Here is a 12,801-nt window from a genome sequence, read left to right as displayed (position 1 = left end):
GAGAGACCCGTGAATTTCACTTCCTATGCACTCGGTAGATCAAGCCCGACTGGGGTGTGAAGCAGCGCGATGAAGGAGAATTAAACCTCCATTTCCCTCTTAATTAGGTAGTGATATTCTACTGTCATAAACACACGATCCTTATAATTTTTCCAGTTAGTAGGATGTGAGTGGGTGAATTGTTAGATCTGAAATCTATCATCTTTTACACCAACTCAGACTACAGACAAATAAGTTAAAGTAAAATAAGGTTAAAGATCTTGGAACGATCTCATTTAAAGGTACATGTACCATTTCGTAAATTATATGATGGATATATTTTTCTCCATTACAAAATTCAGGTCACATTTTTAATTGACATATTTCATATCATATTTCAGTCGTTAATTTTACTAACATTTTTCATAGTGATTATTGTTTTTGTTTTTATGCGCCCGAATCGATAGATCCGGGACGTATATTGTTTTTGTCCTGTCTGTCTGTTTGTCTGTTTGTTTGTTTGTCTGCAAACTTTAACCTTCGCCATAACTTTTGAACCATGAAAGATGGAGACTTCATATTTGGTATGCATACTCCACTAATTAAGCTCTTTCAAATGACACCAAGGTCAATTACCTTTTGACCTTGACTGTGACTTACCTGCTAAAAATAGCTTTTTTGAACTTTGTTGCAGCCGGGCGCATAGTGTTTCACAAACACATCTTGTTTTTACATTCATTACTGGTTTCTCTTTTTCCATGATATACTATTTCAGTGCTTTGATATTCTATAAATGTATGTTCATTAAACTGTGAATGTTCAAACATATTAAATCACGCATATAATTTAAAATACATATACATCTGTACATGAAAAAATTGCTATCATGTTTCAAGAATTTTTAAATGTGTGAATGGTAAAGGTTGACTTCACATCACTGAATATTAACGCGACCAAGTCGTTTCTCCGCAGTGCAATTTAACTAAAAATCCCGGCTGCGCACGATCAAATCTTTATAGTAAATCTACCTTGATTAATCTTTACACAGTGTTCAAAAACTAAAAAAAAATGCAAATGTAATATCCATTTATGCACATGAAAATGGATTGATTCATAATGTCAGAAGGCGGAGGGGCCATCTCACTTCAAGAGTATTCTGGAGGAAGTGGGTTAATAAATTCCGAAAAAGGTAAGAGAGAGAGAGAGAGAGAGAGAGAGAGAGAGAGAGAGAGAGAGAGAGAGAGAGCATCAGAACAAAGTACCAGTAAACTGATGTAATTTATTTATTGTGTGGGTATTCATAATGCACTTTATATTTGTATATATTGCACAAAATGTAGAAAGATGAAATCAGAGCTTACTTATATCATATATATTGTCTGATCAATTCAATCAAGCTGGACAATACTAGTTCTATTTTTGAAATAAAGATTTAAAATAAACACATTCAATTCAACCATGTTTGTATTCTTTAAAAGACCACGGACATTTAATTATATTTTTAGCGGAGCTTCTAGAAGTCAAGCGCCGGGTGGATCTGACGGTGGCGGTGAGATTAAGGAGGGCCGCTATTGTTGTGTCCTGGCTGTCAGTCCTGTTCGGATTTACTCAGGGGGTCACGGCTGTAGGTACGGGGTGCTAATCATCCTCACTCTATGTTAATCAAATTTTAAAAAAGAAAATGAAAATACAGAAATTCTAAAACTCGAAATGCTTTCCAAAAATTAAAGATTTATAATAGTTTGTTCTCTGCATTGTGGAGAGGCAACTTATCATTAATTTGTTTCCCCATATACTTGAAATCTACAGTGTTTTTACTTAATGCTTATGTACCAAAACGGAATGTTTTCATTTAAACAACAAATATGTACATTTAAGGGGAATTAAATGTTTGCATATTTTGCATGACAAACTTCATTCAACACATCTGTGCCCAGGATAAAAACGAATATTGATGATATATTTGTATGAGGTCGTGTCACCTATTTATTTCATTTTATGATAACCTATACGCTTTGTCGTTATTAACTTAGCAACAGCTGTAAAAATACTCATTATAGCCCTCAGAGTCATTTGAATGTTCCATTGGATTTTCTAATAAAGGTCTTCCTAGGTATTGCTGACATCTTTTCAACACCAATATTTGCACATGCTCTGAAAAAGATAACTCATGCAGAAATAAAGAATCTTCCCGCAGCCAGACAATTAGAAATTGATTAAAATAGGAATTGTTTTAAAAAAATTCTTTCCACACTAGACAACATAATAAAGTGTGGCACAAAATTATGTGGCACATAAACATTTTCAAAATAAAATGTTTCTCATCGAATTTATCTCAAGAAAAAAAAGTAATAATTTGGAGATAAATTAGGCTAACAAAAGGCAGCCTGTTGATGTTCTATCTATAATATGTACAGAAATCATATAGAAAATTGTATTTTTGCAGTCAACTACAAGTTTTTAAATTATCAAATCAATGAGCCAGAACCACACTTATCAAACGTAAATCCAGTTTTTCTCTCCTTCAGTGAGGAACTTAACATTAGTCTTTTTCTACTTCTTTAGAGAACATTCCTGCAAAAACTTCAGATACACAGAGGTTTTAATGCATCATTTCAGAAACAATTGGCTTATATGCAGTAAAAGCCTAATAGTAAAGTAAACCTATGGCGAATCGAGATTGTTCATACTTAATCCCACTCTCGATTTCTTGAATGTGCTGTTCAAAGAAACTTAATTTTGATTTGAATAAAAATGCTATATCATCTCTGAATACCCTTTCTAATTCTTATAATTTTCTTAATCGTTTTCCCAAGGGACGAAGCGGTCTTAATATGCTTAGGTTTCGTTAAAATATTGACCGATGTCCTGTATGATTACAGCATTAACTTTTTCCCCATTTTTTTTTTTATTTCTTTTCAGTTTATGCTTCAAAACTCAGCAGCGACACATTATTCGGTTTTGGAGTAAGTAAATATAGACTTATCAAAAGAGAATTTCCTTAAAGAACATCAACATTTTATCCTTCCAGCGTAACATTTATGTTCATATTTTACGAAATAATTTGGTATCAGATCCACACTTTTTTGTGCGCAATAGCTTTTTTGGAATTTTATATTTAAATGAAATGGGTTTAAGATTTTATACTTAAACAGTTTGGATTCTAATTTTTTTTAACCAACAACATCCTTTCTATAGCTAAATGCAATATTAGACAGTACATCTTCCATTGTGGTATTATGGCGATTTCACAGCAAAGATCTGTACTCCGAGAGCAGAGAGCAAAAGTGAGTTGACATCAGTAAATATGTCTAAAATTTGTTTGTTTAACGTCTCTTCAAATATTTTATTCATATAAAAACTTCAAAACCTTCCTTTAGAGGGCTGCAATAGCTTACAATTTAGACCATTACTCGGATCTTAGTACTGTATATTACAAGTACACAGAGTGATGACCTGTATATGATCTTTAGAATACAGATTTTTGTATAATTATGAACGATTCAATGAAATAAAATTAGAGATGACCATCTTTATTGCTATTTCATGATCATTAAAATAAATGTATTGCTCTACCAAATAGTTGTCAAACTGTAACAAGCCGTCTGTCAGATGTTATGCATTTAAAAGATTTTTGCTTATTTTCTCTACAGGGCGTGTTTGATTATAGCCATTTTATTTGTGGTGTCCAGCACAAGTTTACTGATTATGACCATTTTAACATTGGTCAAAGAAAACAAAGAAAAACAGGTAATTGTCACATATAGATTAGCTTTTTTGTTTTTTTATTGTTCCCTATTACATCGAAGAAGCCTCTTTGTTTTACAAAACATCAGTCACCCTGTCCTTAAAATGCTACAACTGTATTTCTGTACGGTGATAGTAAAAGTTGAGATAGGATGAAATATATGGGGATAAAAAACAGCATTCAAGGAGCACACGGCGGGGTTGACCAGTCGGCAGGGGATGCTCACTCCACCATGGCACCTGATCCCACCTCTGATGTTTCGGGGGTCCGTGTTTGCTCTGCTCCTATTTTGTACAGTTTTATGGACTTTATTATTGAAAACTGCTCAGTATCTCCATATCCTTATCTTAAAAGCCCTGTCAACCAAAACAAATCAGGAATGAAGCGATCAAGGACGTCTAAAACATCAAAGGTGGAATCAGGTGCCACGTAGCAGTAACCATCTCCTGCCGACTGTTCATACCCGCAGTGTGCTCCGTGTCATGATCGATACATTATGGGAAATCGAATAATTATCGAATACTAGTATTCATCGCAAGATAATTGTTGAAAATTAGAGGTAAAATAATCAGCATTTTACAGAATGATACACGTACATGTAGATAGAACTAACTGACAAGGTAACTGCATCGCAAAATGATGGCTTTAAACGAGACTGTTTGTAATATTATTCTAGTTTCATCAACCTGTTTTTTTGCGAGTTCAACTTCCACCTTGATTTTGAGATGGAAGGTGCAAGTTTTCTTGCTTCAATTACGTCGTTTTAGAAATTTGAGAAAATATATTGGGTATTCGTTTCGAATTGACGGAGAGATATAAACCTCTAATTTAGATAAAAGGAGTATATGTTGCGTAAGTAAAGAGACTTGACGATTGAAATGTTAACGTTATCACGTTATTTAATTTTCATTGGCGTCGGAAGCAAATTGAAAGGGGGGGATAATTGAAAGCGTGTGGGCCTTAACGACCAAAAAAAAGGTAAAGCCAATTTTCAATGCCTGTATTTTGTCTATCTTTGCAAAAAAGGGGGCCCTCCTAGCCCCCCTCCACCTGGTTCCGACGCCTATGTACATGTATATCATAAAGTTTCTTTGTAAGGTTACCATAAAGGTCCTTTTTTCTAGTAAAATATCCAAATGTGAAAAAGATTTGATAGTACGTCGTTGATATATCTAAATACCAAACTGAAACAAGTGTTTCCTTCATCTTATTCATAAAAAATTGAATATACCAGGTTTCCTGTTTCAAAGGTTTGCGCATTTTGGGAAGCAATTTGTACCTATAAGAATTCTAATAAGTTAATGGTTGACCTAGTCTCTCAGAACACAGATACCATCAAAACTTTCAATAAAACTCCGTGGTTCTTGTGTGTACAATCAGAATTATTTTTGATAAAAGGAATTTGCAAATGACCAGTTACAAGGCAACTAAATTTAAGAGTTTCGTTCTTATTGCAAAAGCAGCTGTTACGGATGTCAATATTTTTAATTTATTGTGGGTAATGGTTGAATATACATGTGTTATACAGTTGAAAATCTTAAGTTTTAATGTTATTGATTTTGAAAAAAATGTTATATGGAATTATAATGCAGTAATTCATTTTGTTTCAGCTTGTGACATTGAGTATACTGTCCCTGGTCAATGGCTGTTCTAATCTTGTACTGGGGATTGTGAAGTGTGGTATTGGGTACAAACTAGAGAGTAAATCTCTGATGAATGATAGTAGGTTCATTTACTTTTACAAAATAAAGTGTAAATTATGCAATAAATCATTCAAAAACGATTTTTGTACTTGATAACATGAAAATTAAAGTGCAACTACCGTTATTTCTGTTTATTTATCGTTGTTCGTTATCTCAATATCCTTCATTTAAAAGCTGTTTGTTTTGAATGTAATTATGTGTTAATATATTTTCAAGGCCAAATTAAAGAGCGTTACTGTAAAGTTGCTATAATAATTGCATTTGAAAATAAATTTGAAAATGACTTTTATATAAGCAAATGTAATTATTTTTGATAGGTGTAATCACGTTTGTCGGCGCTGTTATAAGCTTTTCGGCTTTCCTAGCTACAGACCTGTATGAACACAACTCATCCCTCTGGTATATAGACAATGTCTTTGGTGTAGGCTGCAGTTTATTCCTGTACTTATTTGCTATTACGTAAGCCATGCTTAGATTCAGTGATATTTTCCCTCTTTTTTGCAGTTTTTTTTTAAACTACTGTGATAGACAATTTTGTCTTTATTTTTTAATTACAGATTATTTTACCAGTTTTGCAGCAGGGGATCGTCTGTGCAGTCATGAATGTTAATATATTTAACATATTAAACCGTCCCAAGAACAAGTCATGTGAACAGTATTTAGAGATCAAAGTTGATCAAAGACATCTGGTAATTTGTCATAAAACTAGTATTTGTTTTACATTTAGTAGTGTCTGGCATGCACTTTTCTTCAACGTTTACATGCATATCAATCATGGCTAAAAAACATAATTTTATATTTCTGTACATATCTACAAGTTTATTCTCTAAAGATAAACAATTTATGTGTATATATGTTACAAAATTATGTTTAAATTTAACATAATGTTAAATGTCAAAACTCATGGATATACAATGTATATCTATGATACAGTGTTTGCTTTTAAGAGTGCTTCCATATACATTGTCTTTTCATTCACATAACAATCACTATCATAACAAAAATCATGCCTGTTTTGCCTTTTGTTTTTTCTCCTTTTTTGTTAAATAAAAGATACTAAACACTTTTGTTTTAATTTTTTTTAATCTAACCTGAATTGTAGAGGACAATAATAAATCAACGTATACATGAAATATATGGAGATAACGAATAACATTCAAGGTAAAAAGTTCAAGAAACAATAAAAAATAGGAGCAGAGCAAACAAGGACCTCCAAACAACAGAGGTGGGATCAGGTGCCATGGAGAAGTGAGCATACCCCGCCGACCGGTCACACGTGCCCTGCTCTCTTTGTCATGAACGGGAAACAACGGAAAATCCCTCTTCCGTGTGTAAACAATGGACTCACATCACAATTAGTATGAAAAATATCAGTCATCATTTTGACTCAGTGGTAAATTGTATTTACTGACAAGGTCGTTCTTCTATAGGACTCCTTATTGGAACAGAATTTGTGTACAGTATAGTCATACATATCTTTATGGTACCTTAATTCAGAGTCAAATAATATTTTAAACAGGGAACTATATTACCACCTGCAAAATATGGTCTAGAAGAAACTAACAATTTTGACACATCTAATTAATTAAAGCATTCTTAACATGTTGTCAAATAGAAAAGAGAACTTCAGATAAGCCATCAATGAGTGTATCATTAGTCATATGGGTAGAACCAAAATCACAAATATCAATACGCATGACCCTTGTAGTAACAAAATAACGTGTATATTTTCTATGCATTGAGGAATGTTCACGAGAAAGTAAATATATTTTGAGACTGTTCAGTGTATTATGGGAAAGTTCTGCAGTCGGTGGTTTTGGCTGTAAGGTTTATTGTTGATTTTGGAGACAGGAACCAGATGACGGACTTGAGGTCTGAAGTGAAACTGACCTTTCTGTTGTTTTTCTCTCAGCGTTCGATAATACGACATATCAGACAACTTCCGGTCCAGAACTTTTCCGGATTCTTCCTGACACTGTTCTTTCAGGATTTTCTTCAATACTCTGTGAACAACATTTGGATCCGCCTGACGAATCTTCCTCTGGATCTCGTGTTTGAAGTATGCGGGTTGATATCCTCCGTTATATATTTTGGTTTCCAGTGAAATATGTCTTGCTGCTCGAGGGGATTCTACCAGCCTCTTTTTGAAGCCATGCTTCATCGTCTGGAAGTTATCGACCTTAAAATCCGCCCCAATGACTTCCCTATACCCGCGAAGCTGTTCGATATTCCGCTCTGTACGGTCCATAACTCGCTGAAGCAGAAACTCCTGTACCCGCTGGTCACGATTCATTAGTTTTGTAAGTTTATTCAATTTTTCATCTTCCAGTTCGTTTACTCTGTTTACATGCATCCGAATGCGTAGAGACTCTTTTGCTATGTCTGCAAACATTGCGCCTTTCCCAACGAAAGATTCGTTAGGATAACCTATTTTGACTTTTCCCTTTGGCATCCTTAAAATAAGTTTTGAAACATGAAGTAATAAAAAGCATAAAATATTTTTTTGCATATGGAACACAAATTTACCGAAATAGTACCAAAAAGAAAATGATGCAGTAGTTAATTATTTTATCTTACCTTTACTAAGAGAATGAATGAAACACCGCCTCTGTTATCACTTCTTACATTCTTACAATTAAAAGCAAGTACACAAATTCGTTTTAGACAAGTAACAAAAATATGTCTTTCAATAACGATAATAGAGAACTATAACCCAGAGATAACGTAGATCTCTGAAAACAATAGAACCTATACAATTTCAAATCAAATCAAATCTGAGATTGCAGCATCGTAATCTGAGTCCTCGCTGTTATTGCTTATATCCAACCCACGGGAAAGAAGGTCAAATATTTGATTTAAGACATCGATATTAAATTGAGTTATTATGACCAGGAATATAAAAGATTGGATCTATATTCACCGTCTGTCAATAACTTTGTTACAATGCATGAAAGCGACGTAATCTGTTTAGATTTATTGAAAACAAACGAGGCGATCAATATTATAATATCAGTTTTCAATTATGTGAGTCTGTCATTGTCGGCATTGAATAACTTTGTGAATATGTTCCAAAGAAAGCAATGAACAAGAAATTAGTTTTACACTTTATTCAGCACTGGATTCTAAAATGAGATTCTTTTTTTATTCCGTTAAAACAACTGCCAAATTTTGTATTTTAAAAGAAAACAAAAAAGTCTCAATGATCTGAGCTGTATGTAATTTATATCTATATACATTTAAATGATTTTGTATATCATTAAATCAATTTCGAAGAAAAATTGAAAATAATCTTCATTAATGATATTACGGATTTTAAAGCCTTTGTTCCTTGACAAATATTCGATCTTTAGGCTTTCACTCTTCCACAGGCACGTAACTTCCTTAAATTATTGACTCTCTGTGAGTGTAGTGCCTATGATAATTTTTTATGAACAACTTTTCTAATGAACGAGAATTAATTATATGTAATAAAAGCGGCTTTCTCTAAAAATAAAGTGAGAGATTATGGTAAAATTCGTTAGAGTCAATGCTTACAGAAGTATAGACCATTTGAGAGGGCATTTAATATATCGTGGATATTTAGGTGTCCACTGAGGCGGCCTTTTAAAAACAATCGATCCATTCTCGTGTATAGACTTGAAAACTTTAATGGAGGTTGTCCAGAAAGCAGGTAATGATTTAGTTGTACTTATTATATTTAATATTCCACTGGTTTACTTTTTCTTTAATAATGCATACAGATATGATTAGTGTATGTTAATAATATACGTCTTCAAAGATCATTGTCACGTTTATGGAGATATGTATTACATTGTACGTGCTTATTGGTAAACATGGATTTCATGAATATTCATTATGAAAAGTCTATTGTCTGCACGTGACACTCAACAACCAATCCTAGCTAGTAGTTGAAACTACTGCATAAACAAAATTATAACTTGTTTGACAATGTTTATTGAAATAATGTATGATAAGATTTTTTGCATATGATGAGGACTCGTGATGTTCGTAAATATAAATTGCTGCTTTCTTACGAAGCTAAAAACATATCTGTATATCTAAATTCGGTAATTACATCGATATCGTGATGCAAAAGGGCTCCCGGACAAACGCTTAAATGTATATCCATATTATCTTGTATATTAGTTTTTAAATTTCTATGTATGAGGCCCCGTGTCACAGCATGTGTGGCACGATAAAGATCCCCCCTGCTTAAAGGCCGTGAGTGCCGAGCATAGGCCTAAATTTGCAGCCCTTCACCGGCAATGGTGACGTCTCCATATCAGTGAAATATTCTGGAGAGGGATGTTAACAGTATTCAATCAATCAATCTATGTATGAACATTATTATTTTTTTGTTATTTAATAAAATGTAAATATTTACGATGTCTTTTGTTAGTTAAAAGTTTAATAATTTGCAAAGAAAAATTCTATGACAGGATATACTAAGTACATTTTCTAATAACCTCTACAAAAACAAAGAAGAGGTATACCTTTATATGTGAAAGTATCTTTATCGTGTATTGCAGTTGTAGAATGAGCAGAGAAGAAAGTCTTCAGCGATTTTTAAAGAAAATAAAGAAAGGCAGTAAAGCACAGAATGTGTTGATACTTGGTCAGTATGGTTCGGGGAAATCCACATTTATCAACACAGTCTGTGCCAGTTTGTCCGGAGAATGGGAACCGTATGCCTACGCCGGACAATCAGGGGGTGAGGGACGTCAGACGACATTCCACATCCGAATGTATGTGGGCGGGGTCTATTTTCGCCACATTTTAAAACTATTCAAAATATAGGAATAAATGTGAACACATTTGGCGGGTCAATGTTTATTCTTCGAATTCGTGTAAGATAATTCACGTTTATCTTAAAAACTATTTTATGATAGAATCGACACAGAGCGTTGCATGCCGGGATGTTGGCGGAGAAAATTGCCGACTCTGATCGACACCCAAGGCTTTGAGGACAACCCGCAGGAAATACATAGAACTCTCCTGGAGTGGTTGTTAAATGGTTACTTCTCTGACGGCGAGAGCATCAAAAAGGCTGCTGACATTTACAAGTAAAGCTTGGTGTATATCCAGAGAAAAGAACATGAAAATGAAACATGTAGCTTGAAATACTCGTTCTGTTTTAAGCTTTTAGAATTGACATATAAGTATACAATGTGTATATGAATTGTAGCTATCACATCTGAGTAGAAATAGAATACCATTATTCATGTAAATAACCTTAAGTAATATTTTGCTTAAGGGCTCAGTGCATGTTTGTTTTAGTTAAATTGTTTTAAAGGTCTCTGCCACTCAATCTGAGCCGATATCCTCTTGAAATTGTAGAGAATTTGAAAAAGCCGGTCTCTCTGGGGAAAAGGGACTCCAAGCAAAATATGGTTTCTTTAAAAGAAGAAAAGTTCAGATAGATAGAGTTGTCTTTGTGGCCTCTGCTATGTCAAGCCTTCCACAAAACCTGCTGGAATTGGTACGGAACACGACCAACTCTCCTAACAGAGGTAATATATAATAAAATAGATTCAGTCATTTCTATTGACTTATCTCCCTTCATTGGCATATAATTGATTCATTGAAATTTTTCCAACAGGGCTAATTGCAATAAACGGAGTACAATTAATATTTAAAAAGAGTTAATGTCCTGTTTTGACACATAATTTAAAACTCATTTATAAATGAAAGATTAGCTGTTTGATATTTTGAATTACAATTTATTAGAGTTACAGCTATAATTGATTTGCTTCGGGTGTACTAATTCAAAATTTCATCTAAGTACATATCTCCTGAAGAATTGCATTCTCCATTTTAGTATTTCTGGAATTCCAAAAATAAAAGTTAAATGCTTAGATTTTTCAGCTATAATAAAATCTTTCAAGAACGCTGAAGAGGAATTGTACGAAAATTGCACCAAGCACAAGAAATGTTGAGATGCATAATCATGTAGAACTTTATACTCGTGGAAATCAATCTGCAAATGAAGCAATGATTCTTTCTTTATGTGATCGGTACACCGATATTCCTGTCAATTGTTCTACTGTATTTGAAGTTCTATTGTTTTATGGTTATATTGTCTTTCTTTGCAACAGTACATTTCTATGGTTCTATCGTTTTTGAAATTGAATTATTCTATAGTTTATTGTCTTTGTACAATTCTATGGTTATGTTGTCTTTGTAGCTATACCACTTTATGGAGTGTTGACACACGTGGACAAAGTTAATGAGAGAAGTGATTCTTTCCTCAGGACAAGAAGAGAATTTCAGAATAAGCTGGGACTGACCAATGATCGATATTTACAGTGTACTAACTACTGTGATGACTTTTATTCTGAGGTACACAGCAGGTATCATCCATGCCAAGACATAGATATCCCCGTCATTGAATTCATGACCCAGGTAACTCTTACACCACCATAAGTTCATGTATATTAATGTTCAAATTATACATCTTCTCAATTTCATTTCTCGTAAAAATAAGGTTTTATCAAGAAAATTGACAATACTATTTTTTAATATTCTGATCATTCATTTATTGCAAATTTGATTTGAATTGTTGATTTGAGACGTACTCTAAAAATGGGTTATACTTGTATTTTTGTTCATGTCAACAAGAGGAATTTTCTTTCTTTCTGTTAAAGGTTTGTAATCCTGTTGCAATTACCATTCATCACAAAATTACCCGAAGATACAACCCTTGCTTCAAAGCTGGATTAGTGATGTGTATTATATCCTCCCTAATAATGATATCCATTTATTTTTCAAAGCCTGATAATTTTACACACATAGACGTCTTTTATTTGTACTATGACTTTGTGATTAGGCATATAATAGAAATTAAAGAAGAACCTGACATAAAACATGATAATTAAAATTTTACTTTTAAAACCATTGCCTCTTATTTATTGCATACAAATGTAAAATATTGTATTTATCGAAAGGAAACTATTCATTTCACAAGATTGGCTGAACTGTATTTGCTCAGTAGAAGTAAATCACTGAAGGACCCTCCTAGGAACTGCTTCGTACCTGTTTATTAATTAAAGTTTAACTGACAAGGAGATCATTTTTACACTGAAAAAACATATTCTTATTTCAACTATTGAACTACGGCATCCTGATTTAGCTAGGATGTTCTAGAAACAGATCATGTTTTAATGACATCTTACCCTAGATTGCAACCGTTTGCCTTAAAAGACATTTTATCTCTTTGGTTAATTAGAGTATTATATTTTTTATTTATTTTAATTTTAAGAAATGCAATGTTTTTGACAGAAATTTTGATTACAATATGATAGTTATCACATCCATGATTTCGTACATATATTGTATGATTGACACAATGACCTTGTAAGCAAATAAAATCTA

At 33.2% G+C, this 12,801-nt stretch overlaps 3 protein-coding genes across 3 annotated transcripts; 2 read left to right on the top strand and 1 right to left on the bottom strand.

The window, feature by feature from the left end:
- The first annotated feature begins 895 nt into the window (after positions 1–895).
- On the top strand, positions 896–6,445 carry LOC134235904 (transmembrane protein 163-like). The gene is made up of 8 exons (XM_062718084.1): positions 896–1,168; positions 1,485–1,607; positions 2,902–2,945; positions 3,178–3,266; positions 3,633–3,729; positions 5,338–5,449; positions 5,748–5,889; positions 5,988–6,445. The coding sequence occupies exons 1-8, from the start codon at positions 1,096–1,098 to the stop codon at positions 6,031–6,033; spliced, it is 726 nt and encodes a 241-aa protein (XP_062574068.1). The 5' UTR covers positions 896–1,095; the 3' UTR covers positions 6,034–6,445.
- A 94-nt stretch (positions 6,446–6,539) lies between these two features.
- Positions 6,540–8,092, bottom strand: LOC134235903 (uncharacterized). The gene is made up of 2 exons (XM_062718083.1): positions 8,008–8,092; positions 6,540–7,883 (listed from the first exon to the last, which is right to left on the bottom strand). Exon 2 carries the CDS (start codon positions 7,880–7,882, stop codon positions 7,211–7,213), a length of 672 nt encoding a protein of 223 aa, XP_062574067.1. The 5' UTR covers position 7,883; positions 8,008–8,092; the 3' UTR covers positions 6,540–7,210.
- A 942-nt stretch (positions 8,093–9,034) lies between these two features.
- LOC134235875 (uncharacterized) lies at positions 9,035–12,305 on the top strand. The gene is made up of 6 exons (XM_062718036.1): positions 9,035–9,100; positions 9,960–10,175; positions 10,320–10,493; positions 10,768–10,940; positions 11,615–11,832; positions 12,075–12,305. Exons 2-6 carry the CDS (start codon positions 9,967–9,969, stop codon positions 12,303–12,305), a joined length of 1,005 nt encoding a protein of 334 aa, XP_062574020.1. The 5' UTR covers positions 9,035–9,100; positions 9,960–9,966.
- Positions 12,306–12,801: the final 496 nt, after the last annotated feature.

Source organism: Saccostrea cucullata, unplaced genomic scaffold (genome assembly GCF_032062105.1).
Source record: "Saccostrea cucullata isolate Sc308-1 unplaced genomic scaffold, CSIRO_AGI_Scuc_v1 ctg337, whole genome shotgun sequence".
In the NCBI taxonomy this organism is placed as follows: Eukaryota; Metazoa; Mollusca; class Bivalvia; order Ostreida; family Ostreidae; genus Saccostrea; species Saccostrea cuccullata.
The sequence above is the reverse complement of the archived record's forward strand: the minus strand, read 5'-3'. Positions and strand labels throughout refer to the sequence as shown.

Bases quoted from the DNA above. Each gene is read 5' to 3' on its own strand.
- LOC134235904 (XM_062718084.1), top strand. From the start codon at position 1,096: ATGTCAGAAGGCGGAGGGGCCATCTCACTTCAAGAGTATTCTGGAGGA. The intron at 1,608-2,901 runs GTACGGGGTGCT...ATTTCTTTTCAG, and splicing joins TCAGGGGGTCACGGCTGTAG to TTTATGCTTCAAAACTCAGC. The intron at 5,450-5,747 runs GTAGGTTCATTT...TATTTTTGATAG, and splicing joins TAAATCTCTGATGAATGATA to GTGTAATCACGTTTGTCGGC.
- LOC134235903 (XM_062718083.1), bottom strand. From the start codon at position 7,882: ATGCCAAAGGGAAAAGTCAAAATAGGTTATCCTAACGAATCTTTCGTT.
- LOC134235875 (XM_062718036.1), top strand. From the start codon at position 9,967: ATGAGCAGAGAAGAAAGTCTTCAGCGATTTTTAAAGAAAATAAAGAAA. The intron at 10,941-11,614 runs GTAATATATAAT...TTGTCTTTGTAG, and splicing joins GACCAACTCTCCTAACAGAG to CTATACCACTTTATGGAGTG. The intron at 11,833-12,074 runs GTAACTCTTACA...TTTCTGTTAAAG, and splicing joins TCATTGAATTCATGACCCAG to GTTTGTAATCCTGTTGCAAT.